The sequence below is a fragment of the Salvelinus sp. IW2-2015 genome, linkage group LG22 (assembly GCF_002910315.2).
Source record: "Salvelinus sp. IW2-2015 linkage group LG22, ASM291031v2, whole genome shotgun sequence".
In the NCBI taxonomy this organism is placed as follows: Eukaryota; Metazoa; Chordata; class Actinopteri; order Salmoniformes; family Salmonidae; genus Salvelinus; species Salvelinus sp. IW2-2015.
Window position 1 is genome coordinate 31503264 of NC_036862.1, and position 23149 is coordinate 31526412.

Below are 23149 nucleotides of genomic sequence, written 5' to 3' on the forward strand. Positions count from 1 at the left end.
CATTAAGTTTTACGATATATGATTTTGTGACTGTGGTAACTAGTAGAAACCTCTCTTGACGGATTCTCCATTCAGCATAATATGGACAATCCACAGAACTACACGTCACCATTATAATATGGTAAAATGTTTCTGGGTAACGTAGTCCAATCCATTCGTTATCGCTTATACATACACCGAATGAGAAAGCAAAGTAACAACCTTTCCCATGAACACTAGTCATATATGACGTATTGAAATATGTGTTCAGTGTCTTGCAACATTTAGCAATATTGTACAACCGCAACGCCTTGCTCTCTTCACATTTTGCTTGAAATTATATTATAAATTATACATTCAGTACAAATTAACGGATTAGTGAGACCAATGACAGATGACTCTTGATGCATAAATACTTTATTAATGTGGGACATATTGCACTAACAGTATATTGAGTTCTATAACTCTGTACATTTTGTTAAACCAGGATTGTTAAAAAATATATGTACAAACTCCTGTCCACGCACTCACACACACACATTTGTTTTACTATCCTTGTTGGGACCAAACAATTCATTCCCATTAAAAAATCCTATTTTTCCTAACCCCTAACCTTAACCTAACCTTAACCCCAAACATCTAACCCTAATCCCCTAAACCTAAAATAGCCTCCTTCTGGTCCCCACAATGATAGTAAAAACCAAACACACGTCATAGTTTCCAGCACAATACACAAAAAAACAAGATATCATTTGTCATAAATATTTTGTCAGGTGTGTCAAACTCATTCCATGGAGGGGCTAGTGACTGCAAGGTTGAGTTTTTTTTCCTTTCAATTAAGCCCTAGACAACCAGGTGAGTGGAGTTCCTTACTAATTAGTAACCTTAATTCATCATTACAAGTGCAAGGGAGGAGCGAGAACCCGCAGCTCTCCGTGGAATGAGTTTGATCCCTGTGCTTTATGTGAATTAATAGGTTAAAGAAAAAGGTTCATAAATGGAGGCTTATGAGGAACAACTTCATTGGTTTTAAGAAAAATTGCCTACATTTAACATTTAATTAATGAAATCCCACCTTGTTAAACCAAATACAGATGAGACAAACTTGGTGAGCCATCGTAATTTACATGTCAAAACATAATAGTTAATAAACTCTATACTGGTATGTTAATTAGGATAGTGCAGCCTATCAGCGTGTGACTGGTTGGCTCTCTGTGTCCTCTTTGCTGTTTTCAGAGCACTCTGATGGAATAAAGCAGCCTGAGTCTCTGGGACAGTCACTCTTCTCCTCCTTCAGGCTGTGTGATGAAGAGGGCTCCTCACTCTCCCTCACATCATCGCCTGCGAACCCAAGAACAAAACAGTCTGGTTGGTTGGATCCTCAGACACCTGCGGGTTGCAAGGTTGGCTGCCCCGATCCAAGTCAATTAAAATTAATTAGGGTTGCAATTCTCACACCATCTAAATGGAATTAAGCTTGATTTAATGACTACATTCCTCCCTGGCTGATAACCTCTGCCATGGTAATCCAACAGCCAGTCACGATATCTGGTTCAGCCAGGGTGGCAGTGCCATTGTTTGGTCAGGAACTAGCCCACAGTCACGATATCTGATTTAGCCAGGGTGGCAGTGCCATCTGTTCTGTCCGAAATTAGCCCAAACACACATTTATGACCTTCATTTAGACCAACATAAATGGTGTTATGTGAGAACACAAACATTAATAAGCCTTATGCTAATTGAACACATCCTGTTTTGTAAGCAGCTGACAGAAACTGGCTAGTATTGTTCATTTCTTAATCTGGATTGGAGACCTATCTTTCTGTTTCATTTGTGTTTCAGAGCCTTACAGTGTTTTTATAGAGGATTAGAATAGAGGAAGACATTGTGCTCTCTCTGACAGGTGTCAACTCTGCCGGATGGGCACGTCTTAAATGATAGCAGTTATAAGCATCTGCCAATCATAACACACAAAGATCAAGATGTTCCTTTCTGAGCGTAGTGCTGCGTTGCACAAAATGTCTGTGGTACAATTGGCCATTTCCTTTGCCCCAGTAGAAATCCAGTAGGGTTAAGCTACAGTAGAAATTGGTTTTGCTACTCACTCTCTGTATATCTGCAGTCTGCAGCAGCCAGCAGCCTGCCTCTGTGTTCTGGATTCATTACGTTCAGCTCTATAAGGTGTTTCTCCTGCAGGTGCCTCAGGTCCTCTACTGTCTGGTAGCCATTCAGAAGCAGTGCAGATGCATACTCCTGGAATAAACAAGACATAGTTCCATTGTCAATGTCATCTCATCTACCTTTCATAATCGTATACTAATTTGTTCACCTTTGAGTGCTTTAGGTTATGTTTATGCATATTATAATAAAAACATTTTTTTGGGGGGGTAAATGAGACAACACCGTTCTCAATACTGTGTGTCTGGTAGTGTTGAGGGACACTTGACATTGTTTTCTCAGTGTAGGTTTCATTGGTTACTGGAAAGAGGATAGAAAAAAATGTGGCTGTATTTGGCAGTCATTTTAACAGGCCATGGGCTAGATCCAGCTTTTGTCAAATTAACGTTCAAAGACAACATTTAGCTAACCCTAACCCTTTTCCTAACCTTAACCTAATTATCCTAACCGGCTAGGTTAATTTTCCAAACATGCTATGAAAAGTCAAATCTGAAGTTAATTTGACAAAAGCTAGATCCCTTCTAGCCATGACCTCTGAGCCCTCACCTCTAGATGAAGACGCTCCAGTAGTTCCAGTAGTGTCTTTGGTCGTGGTCTCTTGCTCATCCTCTGAGGCCTGATCTTTGGCGCCTCCTCCTCTCTCTCTTTCTCCATGAGCATGTCAACGTAGATGAACTTGAAGTTGCCCACTTTGTAGTTCAGCATCCCTGTCCATATGCCCATGGGAGGTTTACTGATGATGCTGATAATGTCTCCAACCTGGCAAGAGACATCAAGAGATTTCATGAATCATGAAACAGCTTTTAACAACATCTTTCATGACATTTCACATTACCCCAATCTAAAGGCATTATCTTCTGTCTACCTTGAGTTTGAGGGAGTCAGTGTCATATGGGCTGGGAACAAAGTCTGTGTGGACCCGTGCTCTACCACAGAAGTGTCCGTTGTAGGAGCCATTCTCTTCTAGTCTCAGACTGTCTCTGGTACTGGAGCCATTTGAGAGGCAGGCCACACTACCTGAGCCTACAGGGGACAAGACAAGACAGACAAGACAGTATGATTACACTGCACAGATTTACCACTGGACTATGAGCGTGCGTGTTTAAAAAAAAAAGTAACCTTTATTTAACTAGGCAAGTCAGGTAACACCAAATTCTTATGTACAATGGCGGCCTACCGGGGAACAGTGGGTTAACTGCCTTGTTCAGGGGCAGAACGACAGATTTTTACCTTGCCAGCTTGGGGATTTGATCCAGCAACCTTTCAGTTACTGGCCCAACACTCTAACCACTAGGCTACCTGCCGCCCCTATCCTTGTGTATCCTTGTGTTGGAGGGAAGGTTACAAGCCTATGATAATATTGTAATATAATAGTAATGATATGGTCTTACAATGGTAAAATAAAACGCATGAAAACACATCACATTTGCTTATTCTTCATTTACAAACGTGTATCTTCATTTACAGACTTGTATGAGGGGAGACATGACTTTGTGTTGACATCCCTGTGGAGAGGACTTACTGGAGGAGCTCTGTCCGCTGTACAGGCTCTCCAGAGAGTTGTTGGTCTTTTCAGAGTCTTTCTCTAAAGGAGGACCACACTCTGTTTCCTCTTCTAGGTCTCTGTCAGTTTCTTCACCCTACATGTGGAAATACAAGATGGACAAGCCACTTTGTGAGTCAGCCAAACTGATGTTGATTCCTTACTATATACTATACATAACTGTGCCATTTATATAAGAAAGTGCCATTGAGTTAACAATTCAACATAGACACTTGCAAATACTGACCAGGTTGATGGATACTATTTTGTCACTTAGACCTAATTTCAACACAAATTGAGTCTTGCTTGGCCAGACTTATTTTACAAGAGTATTCTTATGACATAGGTAGACATCACAATGTTGCATTTGAGGATGTGGGTTATAGCCAGTCAGAGAGGAAAGATACAATATTTTAAGAGCCTCTAGATGCTTTGATACACTACGCAGAATACTAAGTTCTGTATAGGAGGAAGAGGCAGTCTGTAGTGTGACTCACAGCTTCCTCAGAGAAGATTTTGGAGTGCTTCTTGCCCATCTTCCTGCGCATGGTCAGAGAGATGGCCTTCATCTTCTTCCCCAGGCTGCCTTGTTTGGTCTGATCAGAACTCTCACATCCAGACTCCTCTGCCACTGTTGTTCCATTTTCCTCTAGTCTGGCTGGTGAGGGTTGTCTGATGCCCTCAAATCGCCCAAAACTAGTGGAGCGCTGCATGGAGAGATTACAGATGACAGATTGAATGTGCGTTTACTACAGTGGCAGCAAGAGTCAGGACCCAATCTGGAACATTATACAATGCATGTTGCACCCTCATCCCACCCAATCACTATGTGTTTATGATTTCCTTTTATATGTTTCATATTATTCTAATGAAGGACCACTTCCGTGGTAATGAATTATGTTCTCCTACTCCCTTGATTTACAGGAATACTGTGCTATTGTCTTGAGCAATGTGTCTTGAGCCTAGAAGTCTGGCACATGAGGCTACTTGAACTCAATCTCATTTGCTTGCACGTCCTGACCATAGAAAGCCTTTGTTTTCGATGGTAGAGTAGGTCAGGGCGTGACTAGGGGGGTTAGTCTAGTTTATATTTTTTTGTATGTGGGGTTCTGGGGTTGTTTTTTCTATGTTGTGGTTTTGGTATGATTCCCAATTAGAGGCAGCTGGTTATCGTTGTCTCTAATTGGGGATCATACTTAAGTAGCATTTTTTCCACCTGTGGGTTATGGGATATTGTCTGTTAGCACTGCATTGTCGTCACCTTTCGTTTATTCTTTATTTGTTTTGTCTTTGCTAAAGTTTCACACTATTCTTTAATAAAAATGTGGAACTCTACATACGCTGCGCCTTGGTCCGACCATCATTCAAGAGTTCGTGACATTTGCACTATGAATGTATCTCTATCATGATGAGCTTGTGATGTACAGTTCATAGATTTTTCAAAATTTTCATGAACCTAAAAGTAATTCTAATCTGTCCAAATTCCAGTATTTCCACATCAGAGCACCAAAATAATTATATAAATGAATAATCCCAGTAAATATCAGAACCACACACTCTGCAGCAATCTAGGGAACCTTTTGAGTAATCTGACGGACCCTCCCCCTTTTTACAACTTTGACCATATACAGTTGAATTCGGAAGTTTACATACACCTTAGCCAAATACCTTTAAACTAAATTTTTCACAATTCCTGATATTTAATCCCAGTAAAAATTGTTTTACGTCAGTTAGGATCACCACTTTATTTTAAGAATGTGAAATGTCAGAATAATAGTAGAGAGAATGATTTATTTCAGCTTTTATTTATTTTGTCACATTCCCAGTGGGTCAGACGTTTACGTACACTCAATTAATATTTAAATTGTTTAATTTGGGTCAAACGTTTCAGGTAGCCTTCCACAAGCTTCCCATAATAAGTTGGGTGATTTTTGGCCCATTCCTCCTGACAGACCTGGTGTAACTGAGTCAGGTTTGTAGGCCTCCTTGCTCGCACAAGCTTTTTCAGTTCTGCCCACAAATTTTCTATGGGATTGAGGTCAGGGCTTTGTGATGGCCACTCCAATACCTTGACTTTGTTGTCCTTAAGCCATTTTGCCACAACTTTGGAAATATGCTTGGGGTCATTGTCCATTTGGAAGACCCATTTGCGACCAAGCTTTAACTTCCTGACTGATGTCTTGAGATGTTGCTTCAATATATCCACAATTTTCCATCCTCATGATGCCATCTTTTTTGTGACCTCTTGCAGCAAAGCACCCCCACAGCATGATGCTGCCACCGCCGTGCTTCACGGGTTGGGACAGTGTTCTTCGGCTTGCAAGCCTCCCCCTTTTTCCTCCAAACATAACGATGGTCATTATGGCCAAGCAGTTTGATTTTTGTTTCATCAGACCAGAGGACATTTCTCCAAAAAGTACGATCTTTGTCTCCATGTGCAGTTGCAAACCGTAGTCTGGCTTTTTTATGGCGGTTTTGGAGCAGTGGCTTCTTCTTTGCTGAGCGGCCTTTCAGGTTATGTCGATATAGGACCCGTTTTACTATGGATATAGATACTTTTGTACCTGTTTCCTCCAGCATCTTCACAAGGTCATTTGCTGTTGTTCTGGGATTGATTTGCACTTTTCGCACCAAAGTACGTTCATCTCTAGGAGACAGAATGCGTCTCCTTCCTGAGCGGTATGATGGCTGCGTGGTCCCATGGTGTTTATACTTGCGTACTCTTGTTTGTACAGATGAACGTGGTACCTTCAGGCGTTTGGAAATTTCTCCCAAGGATCAACCAGACTTGTGGAGGTCTACAATTTATTTTCTGAGGTCTGGGCTGATTTCTTTCGATTTTCCCATGATGTCAAGCAAAGAGGCACTGATTTTGAAGGTAGGCCTTGAAATACATCCACAGGTACACCTCCAATTGACTCAAATTATGTCAATTAGCCTATCAGAAGCTTCTAAAGCCATGACATCATTTTCTGGAATTTTACAAGCTGTTTAAAGGCACAGTCAATTTAGTGTATGTCAACTTCTGACGCACTGGAATTGTGATACAGTGAATTATAAGTGAAATACTCTGTCTGTAAACAATTGTTGGAAAAATTACTTGTGTCATGCACAAAGTAGATGTCCTAACCAACCTACCAAAATTATAGTTTGTTTAACAAGAAATTTGTGGAGTGGTTGAAAAACGAGTTTTAATGACTCCAACATAAGTGTATGTAAACTTCTGACTTCAATTTTATCTGCTGCACTTCCACACAGATGACCAATGTCTTCTTTCTACTGACCATCAGTCAAAGACATTGCTTCTTCTTTTAATTAGAATCACATTTTAGTGCTAACTATTGCAGGTAGTTTGCACTAAACAGTTAGTTATCCATTCTACACAGTTAGTTATCAATTCAATGTATTTGGACGCGCTACATAGAAATCATTTGTTTTCACCTACCTTTGGTTTACTGAGCTTTGGTTTGTCTGAAACATTTGAGACTGCCCTCTGTAGCATTTTGGGTTGATGTTGGTTGGTTTTAGAGTTCAGTCTAATGAAATCTTAAAGAAGCATATCTGTACTCTGACCAACTCTGATGGTAGCTAAGTGTTAACTGCACTAAACTAACCCAGACCGAATGCTTGACTTCCTCAAAAGAACAGGATGTGACATGTGAGGCAATCAACATTCTGTCTATTACCACGGAATCGGTTTCAGAAGGGGAAAAAAACACATGCTGCTAGATTAACATTTTGTGGTCTCCCTCTGAAAACATTTTCACTTCTAGTAACACTGTGATGATGGTGATATAATTTTGGAACCTAGTTAACATTTGTGTTTGGGCTACATTTGTTGCATAACTTACACCTGGCGTAGGCTATATATTTTGTTGTGTTACAGCCTGAATTCAAAATGGAATAAAAAATAAAATAATCTCATCCATCTACATGAAATACCCCATAATGACAAAGTCAACATTTTGGGAGGGATATTTTTGCTAATTTATTGGAAATGAAATACATAAATATCTCATTTTTAAAAGTATTCACACCCCTGAGTCAAAACATGTTAGAATCACCTTTGGCAGTGATTACAGCTGTGATTCTTTCTAGGTAAATCTCTAAGAGCTTTGCAGACATGGATTGTACAATATTTGGAAATTAGTATTATTTAAATCCTTCAAGCTCTGTCAAGTTGGTTGTTGATCAATGCTAGACAGCCTTGACATAGATTTTTAAGCCAATGTAAGTCAAAACTCTAACTAGGCCACTCAGGAACTTTCAATGTCATTTTGGTAAGCAACTCGTGTATATTTGGCCTTGTGTATTAGGTTATTGTCCTGCTGAAATGTGAATTTGTCTCCTAGTGTCTGGTGGAAAGCAGACTAAACCAGGGATTCCTCTAGGATTTTGCCTGTGCTTAGCTCTATTCCGTTTCTTTTTATCTTAAAAAACTCCCTAGTTTTTGCCGATTACAAGCATACCCATAACATGATTCAGCCACTACCATTCTTGAAAATATGAAAAGTGGTACTCATTGCTGTGTTTTGTTGGATTTTCCCCAAACATAACGCTTTGTACTCAGGACATTAAGTTAATTTCTTCTAGTGCCTAATTGAAAACAGGATGCATGTTTTGGAATGTTTTCATTCTGTACAGGATTCCTTATTTTCTCTCTATTCACTCTATTAGGGTTAGTATTGTAGAGTAATTACAATGTTGCTGATCCATCTTCAGTTTTCTTGTATCACAGCCATTAAACTCTGTAATTGTTTTAAAGTGACTAATGGCCTCATGGTAAAATCCCTGAGCTGTTTCCTTCCTCTCTGGCAACTGGGTTAGGAAGGACGGCTGTATCTTTGTAGTGACTGAGTCTATTGATACACCATCCAAAATTTAATGAATAACTTCACCATGCTCAAAGGGATATTCAATGTCTGTTTTTTTTTTTTATCCATCTACCAGTAGGTGCTTTTCTTTGCGAGGCATTGGAAAACCACCCTGGTCTATGTGGTTGAATCTGTGTTTGAAATTCACTGCTCGACTGGGGGACCTTACACATAATTGTATGTGTGGGGTACAGATATGAGGTAGTCATTAAAAAATTATGTTAAACACTATTATTGCACACACTTATTATGTGACTTGTTTTGCACATTTTTACTCCATAACTTATTTAGGCTTGCCATAACAAAAGGCTTGAATACTTATTGACTCAAGACATTTCAGCTTTTTATTTTTTATTAATTTAGTAAAAATGTCTAAAGACATAATCCACTTTGACGTTATTGGGTAGTGGTGTAAAAAGTACCCAATTGTTATACTTGAGTAAAAGTAAAGATACCTTAATCGAAAATTACTCAAGTAAAAGTGAAAGTCACCCAGTAAAATACAAGTATTTGGTTTTAAATATACTTAGGTATTAAAAGTAAATGTAATTGCTAAAATATACTTAAGTATCAGAAGTAAAAGTATTATAAAATTGTGGACAGAAATTGTGGAATAAACAATGTTTTGAAACCTTCATCAATGACTGTTATTTGGGTTCAGTTCTTTCCAAAGTTATTTCACACAACACATTCCAGTAAGAAAAAAAGCAGGAAATAGAATTATCATAAATTATCTTCTCAAGGTTGAACTTTTCTTTGCTCAAATGTCAAAATCTCGGGTGATTGGTTGAGAAAGTGTTGAGGCTATGAACGGCAGACACAGGAAGAGAGGAAGACGGCAACTCTGTGATGTCGAAACAGTTTCCGCTTGATCATCTGCACTCAGTATGGACATGTTACTAAAACGAGCTACTTTTGATCTACTTGATAACACGTTTGACACATTAAATGTAATTTACTGCCACATTAAATCAAACATGCTGTGATTATCTTACATTAGGCTATATAAATGGCTATTATAGGATACATTTTGCACATAAAAAAATATGGAATCAGTCAGAATCAATGACCTTTTTAATTCATACTGTGGTTTATAACTTTTTAACAAGCTAGTATGTGGGTTATTAGGTTACAGCAAGCTGTTCTACATGACTTCTTCTTTGCAGTGGAATGTTCCAAACTGTTAATCATTTTCATCATTACTCATAGGCCTCAGCTTGGGGAGGTTTCTGTTGTCTAATACAAAGTAATTAAAGAGAAGTAAACAAACATTCTCCTCACAAATAATGGTCAAATTCACATCAGAAACAAATAAGATAATGAGTTCATGCAGAGGTTGTATAGGCACGTCGGGGTCCTCCTATATATGTATAATCAGTCCTCTGACGTTATAGTGAGGGGATTAAACTACATTTTTAGAATGCAGAACTACAATCGATCAATGGCAAATAAGAGAAAAGACTATGGAAAAAAACATTTCCTAATCCCACACTGCTTGCAATCAGTCATGTTTGTCTCAATCCAGGATTACAGTTTCTAATCTATTTCTTCAGACCTTCCAGGCTGACCCTTGGTAATACTCAGCAGTTTTTCACATGAGGAGGCTTGGTATTGTTCTTAAATGTTATATGAAATGATTTTCATAAACTAATCCTACATGAAGTCACTAGAGGGCAGCATATGATTGAAATGTACCAACAGTACATACACACATTTATATTGAACTCCCTAAATACTCCTACTGATAAATTAGGAATGCTTATTTTTTCAATTAATGCTGTTGACAGATATAATCCTATATTTTTAGACATGACACTATTTTCTATATTATAACCCTGTTTATTAGAAAGAAAAATCTGAAATAGCCATATTATGGATTCCTGAAGATAAACATTTGTCCAAATACTAGCCACTCCTTTTGCCTAGTTTTGCCTTCAATGGCCTGTAACCCATAAATGTTGATCCCTCTACAGGAATCAAAGGAGAAGATAAATCTATAGGAGCCTATACAATCACAACACTGGAGTAATCTGAAATAATCTGCCCCAATGTCACGTAAACCCCAAACAATAGCTTTGTCTCACACAAACCACTCAGAGCATGTGAGTGGTTTGTGGTTTAGGGCTGTGGTTTACGGCTGCTAGAATCCTGACTAGAACCAAAAAATGTGATCATATTACTCCAGTGCTAGCCTCCCTACGCTGGCTTCCTGTTAAGGCAAGGGCTGATTTCAAGGTTTTACTGCTAACCTACAAAGCATTACATGGGCTTGCTCCTACCTATCTTTCCGGATTTGGTCCTGCCGTACATACCTACACGTTCGCTACTGTGACAAGACGCAGGCCTCCTAATTGTCCCTAGAAATTTCCAAGCAAACAGCTGGAGGCAGGGCTTTCTCCTATAGAGCTCAATTTTTATGGAATGGTCTGCCTTACCCATGTGAGAGACACAGAACTCGGCCTCAACCTTTAAGTTTTTATTGAAGACTCATCTTCAGTAGGTCATATGATTGAGTGTAGTCTGGCCCGGAGTGTGAAGGTGAACGGAAAGGCCACTGGAGCAACAACTGCCCTTCTGTCTCTGCCTGGCCGGTTCCCCTCTCTCCACTGGATTCTCTGCCTCTAACCCTATTACAGGCTAAGTCACTGGCTTACTGGTGCTCTTCCCATGCCGTCCCTAAGGGTGCGTCACTTGAGTGGTTGACACTGACGTGATCTTTCTTGTCCGGTTGGCGCCCCCCTTGGTTGTGCCGTGGCGAAGCTCTTTGTGGCTAACCGGCCTTGTCTCAGGATGTAAGTTGTGGTTGAAGATATCCCTCTAGTGTGTGGGGGCTGTTTGCTTTGGCAAAGTGGGTGGGGTTATATCCTGCCTGTTTGGCCCTGTCCAGGGTATCATTGGATGGGGCCACAGTGTCTCCTGCCCCTCCTGTCTCAGCCTCCAGTATTTATGCTGCAGTAGTTTATATGTGTCGAAGGGGCTGGGGTCAGTCTGTTATATCTGGAGTATTTCTACTGTCTTATCTGGTTCCTGTGTGAATTTAAGTATGCTCTCTCTAATTCTCTCTTTCTCTCTTTCTTTCTCTCTCTCGGAGGACCTGAGCCCTAGGACCATGCCTTAGACTACCTGCATGATGACTCCTTGCTGTTCCCAGTCCACCTGGCCATGCTGCTGCTCCAGTTCAACTGTTCTGCCTGCGGCTATGGAACCCTGACCTGTTCAGCCGGACGTGCTACCTGTCCCAGACCTGCTGTTTTCAACTCTCTAGAGACAGCAGGGCGGTAGAGATACTCTCAATGATCGGCTATGAAAAGCCAACTGACATTTACTCCTGAGGTGCTGACCTGTTGCACCCTCGACATACTACTGTGATTATATATTATTTGACCATGACTGCCGTCATTTATGAACATTTGAACATCTTGGCCATGTTCTGTCATAATCTCCACCCGGCACAACCAGAAGAGGACTGGCCACCCCTCATAGCCTGGTTCCTCTCTAGGTTTCTTCCTAGGTTTTGGCCTTTCTAGGGAGTTTTTCCTAGCCACCTTGCTTCTACACCTGCATTGCTTGCTGTTTGGGGTTTTAGGCTGGGTTTCTGTACAGCACTTTGATATATCAGCTGATGTAAGAAGGGCTATATAAATTGATTTGATTTGATGTGCTCACTGAATATCACTGATTGGATATACTGCATGTATAGAAATATCTAAATGAGTGCATGTGAGCACATCCTCTTTCCTAATGTTTGTTACCCAAACCGTAATATTTTTAGCGGTCACTTACTATGTGTTAAAATAAAACAAATCATCTATTTCAATGGAACATTTTGATTGTTTGGTAGGGTATAGATTGGAATAAACATGTCCACAAAATTCCCAATTTACTATAACAGATCTACTATATAATCTACTATAATCCACTATAGCATATCTACTATATAATCTACTATAACAGATCTACTACATAATCTACTATAACAGATCTACTATATAATCTACTATAATCTATTATAACAGATCTTCTATATAATCTACTATAACAGATCTACTATATAATCTACTATAATCTACTATAACAGATATGCTATATAATCTACTATAATCTCCTATAACAGATCTGCTATATAATCTACTATAATTTACTATAACAGATCTACTATATAATCTACTATAATTTACTATAAGAGATCTACTATATGATCTACTATAATCTACTATAACAGATCTACTATATAATCTACTTTAACAGTGTTGTTGTTTTTTTGCCATTAACTCACATTGCGGTCGCATAGTTTCACATCAGTAACAGAGAGGGGGACACCCTGGGGCGAGGGGTCCCGTTTCAGGCTCCCATCTTGGGCCAGCCCCTGGTGCTTGTCCCAGGCCTTGGCCCGGGGCAGGGTGTAGTCATGGGTATAAACGGGGTACTCTGTGAGGGGCCTGCGGCAGATGTGGTAGGAGGTTCCCCAATCTGGAGCGTTCTCGGCTGGGTTGCTCCAGCGCTGGTTCCTGGGAGGAGCTCCAGGGCCTCCAGGCCCGGTCCTCAGCTCCATGGCCGCCGGGGCTAGGGTAGAATTCTCCTGGGCTGATGTTAGTACAGACTCACAAACAGGAGCTGACCTCCGGACCACATCCAGATAGGGTCCCGCTATCACTGGGATGGGCCCTGCTGGGTGGTGACCCGAGAAGGAGGCTACAGAAATGAACATCTGACAAGTATGGACATTCATCAAAATTGTATAGGACACTTATGTTTTGTCATGCATTGTCATGTTGTTACTTTCTATGTTAATATGACCAAGGAGACATACCATAAGTGTCATTGTCTGTGGTACATTTTCTGAGTTCCTTATTCCTTGTGGTGTCCTGATTTTTCTTGGCCCCTTCTTTTCCATTTTTTGCACTCCCTTTCTTCCCAGTCTTCTGACTCCCAGGCTTTTGACTCTTTTTGATGGGAACTCTGGGCTTGGCCACTTCCCCGTTGGCATGGACAATCTAGAGCATCACAAAAATCAAACACATAATAAAAACATGTCAATAACCGCATTTCCATCCACAGTTTTTATCCAAGCAAAGTCATGTCGCATAAAAAATCTGGGATGGAAACAGGAAGTTTCGGTACAATTTTATAAATGGCGACAGATAGTTTGTTTGTTCGACATGGTGGGATCTTTCTGTGTTGGTCAAATTAATGATGCCAGAAATGCCTGTGGAAACGCCTTTATGTGCAAAAATGTATGTAATATCCATCGTTTCATAGTAAACTTGGAGTAACGCGATGTTATGGTGTGTGGTCCTCATCCCACTGCGACTCGGGAAACCATGCAGTGTATTAGGCTAAAGATGAAATACGTTTGATGAATATCAGAGGGTGGTAGGTATACTGTGATATTGATGCTCCTTTTCCATAAATATCGAGGGTCTTATTCTAGTGACATGATGATTGATGCTTGACAGCCGTTTAACAAATACAAATATTCTCGCTTTTATCCATAACAATGTCATCATGTAGACCAAGGGTTTCTAAACTTTTTCATTGGGGAACATCCAGTGCCTCCCACGTCTATTTCTATGGGGACAAGCATAGTTCATGACACAAACTGTTCACACCCCTCTTGTTGGTGGAGAGAAAATGTTGCAGGTTTAAAGCTTATTCCCTGCAATTCTATACATTTTGCCATATCTAATGTTTATTCATGTGATATTTTTAGTGACTCAAACATTACAACAAAATCTATGGGGGAAAAAGTTAGCTGACATGGGCTAGTTGATCTGGACATTTCTGACAAGTTATAAATAGTTCTTTACGGTATGCAATAACTGACAAGACAAGAGGAAAACTGCACATTGTGCATTCTACTATTACAACTTTCAAGAGTAAGTTGAAAATCAGACTGAGTTCCTACTCCTACAACAACAACAACAACAAAAAGTTTGGGAACCACTGATGTAGACTATACCCACCACAGGAGGTTGGTGGCACCTTAATTGGGGAGGACAGGCTCGTGGTAATGGTTGGAGCGGAATGAGTGGAATGGTATCAAATGCATCAAACACATGGTTTCCATGTGTTTGATGCCATTCAATTCGCTCCATTCCAGACATTATTATGAGCCGTCCTCCCCTCAGCAGCCTCCACTGATACCCACACAGCCTACCCGCACAGCCCACCCGCACAGCCTACCCGCACAGCCTACCCGCACAGCCTACCCGCACAGCCTACCCGCACAGCCTACCCACACAGTCTACCCACACAGCCTACCCACACAGCCTACCCGCGCTGTATCTGTGAGCTGCTGGCTAGAGCACATGTGCCAAGACCAGAGTAGCACATTTACTATTTAACGCAACAGTTTGTGACAAAACTATCGGTAGAGTTGAAAGTGCGATGGATTTTTATTCAGTACACTCAGAAAATTAGGGGTTCAACAAGGGTTCTTCTAAGATCCTCAGAGTTCTTCGAAGAACCTTAGGGTTCTTGGCACTGAAAATTGCCCCCAAAAGGTTCTCCCAAGAACCCCATAGGAGGTGGGGTTCATCAAAGAACCTCCTTAGTTGGTGGGTGTTCTTGCAGGAACCTAACTGCCCAACTGAAACATTTGGATTTTTATTTGAAAGGACAGCAGGTGCAGGAACTTAACTGAAAAATGTAAAGATCTCCTCAATTTAAGGTAAGGTTTATTTCTTATATAATCTAAATTGATATTGTTTTGTGATGATAACTTCTTATGGCTGCAGGGGAAGTATTGAGTAGCTTGGATGAAAGGTGCCCAGAGGTGCCCATAGTAAACTGCCTGCTCCTCAGTCCTAGTTGCTAATATATGCATATTATTATTAGTATTGGATAGAAAACACTCTAAAGTTTCTAAAACTGTTTGAATGATGTCTGTGAGTATAACAGAACTCATATGGCAGACAAAAACCTGAGAAAAAATACAAACAGGAAGTGGGAATTCTGAGGCTAGTCGATTTTCAACCAAGACCCTATTGAATTCACAGTGAGATATGGATGAGTTTGCACTTCCTACGGCTTCCACTAGATGTCAACAGTCAATAGAACCTTGTCTGATGCCTCTACTGTGAAGTGGGGCCGAAGGAGACAGGAATTAGTCAGGTCTATCATGACCTGACCATGCTCTGACCATGCGCTTTCACATGAGAAGGAGCTATGTTCCATCGCACATCTGAAGTCAATGTAATTCTCCGGTTGGAACGTTATTCAAGATTTATGTTAAAAACATTCTAAAGATTGATTCAATACATCGTTTGACATGTTTCTACTGACTGTTACGGAACTTTTGGACATTTCGTCTGCTTTTAGTGAACGCGCTTCCTGACGTTGGATTTGTTTACCAAACACGCTAACAAAAATGGCTATTTGGACATAAATGATGGACATTACCGAACAAAACTAAAATTTCTTGTGGGAGTCCTGGGAGTGCATTCCGATGAAGATCAGCAAAGGTAAGTGAAGATTTATAATGCTTTTTATGAGTTTTGTTGACTGCACAATTTGGCGGGTAACTGTATGGCTTGCTTTTGTGGCTGAACGCTGTTCTCAGATTATTGAATATTGTGCCTTTGCCGTAAAGCTTTTTTGAAATCTGACACAGCGGTTGCATTAAGAACAAGTGTATCTTTAATTCTATGTAAAACATGTATCTTTCATCAAAGTTTATGATGAGTATGTATGTTATTTGACGTGGCTCTCTGCAATTTCTCCGGATATTTTGGAGGCATTTCTGAACATGGCGCCAATGTAAACTGAGGTTTTTGGATATAAATATTAATTTCTTATGGCTGCAGGGGCAGTACTGAGCAGCTTGGATGAAAGGTGCACAGAGGTGCCCATAGTAAACTGCCTGCTCCTCAGTCCCAGTTGCTAATATATGCATATTCTTTTGTATTGGATAGAAAACACTCTGAAGTTTCTAAAACTGTTTGAATTATGTATGTGAGTATAACAGAACTCATATGGCAGGCAAAAACCTGAGAAGTTCCACTTCCTGTTTGAATTTTTTCTGAGGTGGCAGATTTTCAACCAAGCTCTCATTGAAATTACAGCGAGATATTGATGAGTTTTCACTTCCTACGGCTTCCACTAGATGTCAACAGTCAATAGAACTTTGTCTGATGACTCTAATGGGAAGGGGGGCCGAAGGAGACAGGAATTAGTCAGGTCTGCCACGAGCTGACCATGCTTTCACATGCGCTCTCACATGCGCGTTCACATGAGGAGGACCTCCGTTCCACCGCTCTTCTGAAGTCAATCTAATTCTCCGGTTGGAACGTTATTCAAGATGTATGTTATTGTCACGAATCCCGCTTCCTGAGTCTGTTTTTGCCTGTGTTCTGTCCTGGAGCGTTTTTTCCGGCGTCCTGGAACGCACCCTGTCTGGTTGCCGGGCGACGTAGCTAGTTGGAGGATCTCTGAGTACCCGCACCTGTATCCCATCAGCTATCTGCACACCTGGTCCTGATCATCACCCCTCCACTTCATAAGCGCTGACCTGACATCCATTAGCCATGAACAGTATGTTGTGCCAGCGTATCAGCCTCCAGTTTGATAGAGTTTGTTTTGTTGTTTTGTACGTCTTGCTTGCCTTGAACTTACCTCCGTTTTTTCTGTCTACAGTCATTCACCCGGAACACTCATCTCATCCCTACCTGGTCGTCGGTGACTTCAGTTACTTCCTTGGATCTGCTTACTCAATTCCATCAACTCACCTCCGCTGCCCGCTCCGCTACTTGGATTTTTCTATCACTACATTTAAACTTGTAAATAAATACTCACCTTCGTCTTACTCTCCTTGTCCTGGTCTGCTTCTGGGTTCTACTTTAGAGAACCGTGACAGTTATTAACAACATTCTAAAGATTGATTCAGTACATCGTTTGACATGTTTCTACTGACTGTTACGGAACTTTTGGACATTTCGTCACGTTATAGTGGACGCGCTTTGTGACTTTGGAATTGTTTACGAAAAGCGCTAACCAAAGTAGCTAATTGGACATAAATAACGGACATTATCGAACAAATCAAGCATTTATTGTGGACCTGGGATTCTTAGGACTGCATTCTGATGAAGTTCATCAAAGGTAAGGAAACATTTATCATGTATTTTCTGGTTTCTGTTGACCCCAACATGGCGGCTAATTTGGCTATTGTTCTGAGCTCCGTTTCAGATTATTGCATGGTTTGCTTTTTCCGTAAAGTTTTTTTGAAATCTGACACAGCGGTTGCATTAAGAGAGGTACATCTATAATTCCATGTGTATAACTTGTATTATCATCTACATTTATGATGAGTATTTCTGTTGAAACGATGTGGCTATACAAAATCACTTGATGTTTTTGGAACTAGTGAATGTAACGCGCCAATGTAAACTCAGATTTTTTGTTATAAATATGAACTTTATCAAACAAAACATGGATGTATTGTGTAACATGAAGTCCTATGAGTGTCATCTGATGAAGATAATCAGAGGTTAGTGATTCATTTTATCTCTATTTCTGCTTTTTGTGACTCCTGTCTTTGGCTGGGAAAATGACTGTTTGTCTGTGATTTTGCGGTGACCTAACATAATCGTTTGTGGTGCTTTCACTGAAAAGCCTATTTGAAATTGGACACTTTGGTGGGATTAACAACAAGATTACCTTTAAAATGGTATAAAATACATGTATGTTTGAGGTATTTTAATTATGAGATTTCTGTTTGATTTTGGCGCCCTGCACTTTCATTGGCTGTTGTCATATCATCCCGTTAACGGGATTGCAGCCATAAGAAGTTTAACATCTATCTTTTAATATTTTTGCAAATCTTTCTAAAACAGAAAATGTACACAATTCAATGGATATCAATCAACAAAGAGGTAAGAAAAGGTACTGTATGCTATAAGAATATGTTGAAGGCTAGCTGCATTGAGTGCAGATGACTGAACTGCTCAATTTTGTGTCTGTGTCTGCAGGTATACAGACGAGGAGACATGCGAAGGTATGTCAATTGGAATTGGTATGTTATGCAGAACACATGTACCATCCTCCTCCCTTATCTTTTCAATTAAAATCCGAAAGGCCTCTACATTATAGACAAGGTATGTGTATAAAAACAATTATCAAAACAGTTTTTTCATTCACATTTACCACAAAAACCAAGGTATGAATACTGCCGTGTTCATGTTTTGTTTGGATTTACAGACTTCACCCTCCCTACACCTCTGATGAATATAACAGGAAACCTGTTCAATCACCATGCACTGCTAAATCATTCTAGCTATGTGTAGCAGTGTGATGTTGTTCCCCTAGATTACGCACCAAATTGCACACAAGGACCAATTCAAATAGGCCAGGTCAAGAGGGGATGTTAATAATTTGATAATAATAATAATAATTCAGTGTATTTTTTTATTTAATTACAGCTGCATAGCTAATGTTTTTATTTGGTGTACAAACACTTTTTCACACCAATATTGTACATACAWGTGATTGTAAAAGTTTMGTATATTTTGGTTTGGCCCATCGCGGGTTATCTGTATTCCCATACCKCTTTATCGTTCTCTTTTGKCTGACCCTCGGCTAGCAAGGTATGTTGTCCTTGGCTCCGAAACTGTTTAATATAAAACCGTCATAAGGTTATACAATGTACTGTTCTGCAACCATAAGTTTGTTATAGTGTGGACAGTGTAGGAATTTATGTTAACAAGTTTCACAGAGCTCACTGACTGGGGTATCTGTTGTAACTTGTGAGTACTTGTGACAGTGGTTGAGTGAGTGTCCATGTGCTCGCGCAGGTGCCGAGAGCTGACTGCGCCAAGGGTAACGTGTGTGTTGTCTCTTCGTGTGCAGGTATGTCTTTTATTTTTGTCAGAATTATGTTCTGTATAGTTTTTACTTGTATGGTGTGCAGGGAGTGTGTGCACGCAGCACCTGTTAATTCCTTTTGGCGCTCTTTTGCCTGACCCTCGGCTAGCAAGGTGCCCGAGAGCTGTGACTGCGCCAAGGGTAACATGTGTGTTGTCTCTTCGTGTGCAGGGCAAATAAAAAGATTTCAACGAGCAGACCATCAGTTGTGGCAGCGTCGTAATTAAAAATACACAACGCAGAATGAACCACGCTACATATGGATACAGAGAACATAACACATCAACATCAACACGCCAGAGGATAAACCCATTGGACTTGGGGCTCTGCTGGGAGTTTAGCTCATATTTGGATTTGTTTATTATGCTTTGCCACTGAAATCATAATAAACACTGACAACTAAAATATTGTATTATTGTTATGTGTATTATTAATAATAATAATAGGGGAGGGGATAGCTAAAAAAGGAACCCCAAAAGGTTCTTCAAAAGGTTCTTAGAGGATCCATTAAAAAGGGTTCTTCGAATAACTTATAGGGGTTCCCCCACATTTTCAATTTAAAGACACCCCAGGAACCTTTTATTTATAGAGTGTACATGAAAACTTAAGAGAAAAAGTACATTTTGTGTGCAATACTTCACCATGCACTGATTGTTATACAAAAAAAAAGTCAATTTCCACTGGTGGAAAAATGTGCATATTTTCTTTATGTGGATTCTACAGTAGCCTATTCATGTGAAAATCTGTCACCAATTGGATGGAAACCTAGCTATTGTCAGGTTCACAAAGCTCAGTCCTGTGATTATGGTGATTTTACCCATGATGATTATGAACAGCTAGCCAAGCATGGACACACACACACCATGCATTTTCTCTGGGTGAGATGCTGGCACTACTGGTGTCCAAATCTCATTTAGGATACCAGCATTCTGCACTAGTCTTGTTAGCCTCTGGGTGAGATGCTGGCACTACTGGTGTCCAAATCCCATTTAGGATACCAGCACTCTGCACTAGTCTTGTTAGCCTCTGGGTGAGATGCTGGCACTACTGGTGTCCAAATCCCATTTTAGGATACCAGCACACTGCACTAGTCTTGTTAGCCTCTGTGCCAAGCTGCCAACACAGGGACTGAGAGAGGCTCTGAGTGGCCAAATGTCGATCCACTCCCACACAATTGGCAAGCAGTACCATGTCTGATCTTCACTGTGAATTAGTGAGAGTAGGCACTCCCCTGGTGCCACCCCAACAACCCACCCCTCTTTGCCATGTGGCCCAGAGATTAGGGGGGCATAGTGATACCCCTCTCCCAGCTCAGCCATCTGTACAGTATTAAAACTCAATCAGCATTTGTGTTAAGTGATTGCCCAATTTAAGGCTAAGAGGCTCTTTGGATGTAAAAACAGGCAGACCGCCATATCATTATAAGACTGTAAGACTCTGGGCTGGCATGGGATGGGCAGCATGGGGTCTGCTGTTGGGCCGATCACTCACCAGGTCTCTCTGCCTGCTGTTGGGCCGATCTGCGTTCTGAGCCCATCGCTCGTAACTCACCACCTACATACAACCACAGAAAGAAACAATTTATTAATTCAATCAAGTTTTGGAACAAATAGATAGGGGAAAATATACATTTGTAAATTAGAAATAAATTGTATAAGCTCAAGGTACTGGACAAAATGAGGGACAGTTCTTTTTCCCAACCTGAGTTGGTGGGGTTGGTGACTTTTCATTCTTCTTTATGCTCGACTTACGTCCTCCTCTTCCCTTTTTGGTCTTGACATCGGTTCTGATCGAGGCTTTGGCCTGAATCTCAGTTCTGACCATGGGCTTGATCATCTCTGAACAACAGAATCACACCAGTCAGAAGTCTCTTTAAACTCCTAAACCCTGATAGGTAATGTTCCAATACAGCACTGTGATTGGGACTTTTGTTCTGAGATGTACTGTCTTGTATCCATTCATGATCACATTCAGTTTCAGTGCTATGCAGTGAAGTCTACCCTGTGTCTCATGTACTACACACTAATGCAATGCCCCCACCACAACCTCATATACTGTAGTACACTGACTAAATGACACATGCCCTGCGTTGACCCCAGTGTTTCTACACTAATATCCTGTTGGCACTTAATTAATCCAAGGCCTGACAGCCAAGTGTGTTAAGAAAAGATCCAGTCTGCGCAACACTCTCCGCAAGAGGGATTTGGGTGCTATGGGAATCTCTTCAGACACCACAGCTAGATCCCATGTGGTGGAGTGTCCAAATGAACGCAATAGATCAGCTTAACCTCAAAATCCCCAGACAATTTACCTTCATTTTGATTGTTCTTGATGTGGACTAAATCTAAATCTTCTTCTGGGGGGATTTTGGCTGGCAGCCAGAGAGCAGTATTGCAGACGGCAGAGGCTTGATCTGCAGGGAGAGAAATCAAAACCATGAAGGGGTTTATTTGGCTGACCAAGGTCAGGGCACACCACAGTGAAATCAAAATGGAGGCCCTAAGTACCACAGACAGCCAAGTAGGTAACTGTGACTGGCAATGAGAGTTTAAGCTGGGCTTTCCAATTTTCTTTTTTAATCTGTCCTCCCTCCCAAAAGTAATTGCTGTAGTAGACTCCTGGGACAAGTCCCAATGATCTTTTTACCTCATTCAGCACAAAAACATCCAGAGGTTTTGGTGCAATGCTCTCTTGGTAATGTAACTTCTTGTCTGTGCATTGCTCAGGTTTGACTATTTGGTTGTAATTGTATGTCCGGCTAATGCTAAACTGTTGATTGATCGTCTTTCAGATGTGACGTTAAGCGGGTGTCCTGACTCTCTGTGGTCACTACAGATCGTAAGAGTAGGGGTGTTAACCCCGGTGTCCTAGCTAAATTTCCAATCTGGCCACCTAATCATCCCCAGCTTCCAAAAGGCTCATTTCATCCCCCCTCCTCTCTCCTGTAACTATGCCCCATATCGTTGCTGTAAACGAGAATGTGTTCTCAGTCAATTTACCTGGTAAAATAAGGGTAAAATAAAAATCTATTTTTGCTCTTAGTGGTACAGTATATCATTAAGTATTGTAAAAAATCTGCATGGCTAGCACATTCTTTCTTTTTATTTATTTTATATTTAAAGTCTTTATATATATATATATATATATATATTTTATATTTCTCTCCAATTTCGTGGTATCCAATTGGTAGTTACAGTCTTGTCCCATCGCTGCAACTCCGTACACCTGGCGATCGTGTCAGCTTGCATTGCGCCCGGCCCGCCACAGGAGTCGCTATAGCGCGATGGGACAAGAACATCCCTGCCGGCCAAACCTTCCCCTAACCCGGGTGACGCTGGGCCAATTGTGCGCCATCCCATGGGTCTCCCTGTCGCGAACCAGGATCTGTAGTGGCACAGCTAGCACGGCGGTGCAGTGCCTTAGACCACTGCACCACTTTATTTATTTCACTAGGCAAGTCAATTAAGAACAAATTCTTATTTACAATGACGGCCTACCCCCGGCCAAACCCCGGACAATGCTGGGCCAATTGTGCGCCAACCTATGGGACTCCCAATCACGGCCGGATGTGATACAGCCTGAATTCGAACCAGGGACTGTAGTGACGCCGCTTGCACTGAAATGTACTGCTGCGCCACTCGGGAGTGCAGTACACCACACAAGCAGACCTTTATCATACATACCTAAAGTTCTGTTTTCTGATGCTGATTTGGATACA

The 23149-nt window shown here is 40.8% G+C and overlaps 2 protein-coding genes across 2 annotated transcripts; both read right to left on the reverse strand.

Moving 5' to 3' along the window:
* Positions 1-514: 514 nt before the first annotated feature.
* Positions 515-7338, reverse strand: LOC111949881 (SAM domain-containing protein SAMSN-1-like). The gene is made up of 7 exons (XM_023967215.2): positions 7146-7338; positions 4198-4407; positions 3680-3797; positions 3023-3180; positions 2704-2916; positions 2085-2232; positions 515-1320 (listed from the first exon to the last, which is right to left on the reverse strand). Exons 1-7 carry the CDS (start codon positions 7200-7202, stop codon positions 1169-1171), a joined length of 1056 nt encoding a protein of 351 aa, XP_023822983.1. The 5' UTR covers positions 7203-7338; the 3' UTR covers positions 515-1168.
* A 5497-nt stretch (positions 7339-12835) lies between these two features.
* On the reverse strand, positions 12836-23149 carry LOC111949882 (uncharacterized). Its single transcript, XM_023967216.2, has 6 exons — positions 23115-23149; positions 21743-21844; positions 21133-21269; positions 20923-20985; positions 13385-13568; positions 12836-13239 (listed from the first exon to the last, which is right to left on the reverse strand). Exons 3-6 carry the CDS (start codon positions 21265-21267, stop codon positions 12842-12844), a joined length of 780 nt encoding a protein of 259 aa, XP_023822984.1. The 5' UTR covers positions 21268-21269; positions 21743-21844; positions 23115-23149; the 3' UTR covers positions 12836-12841.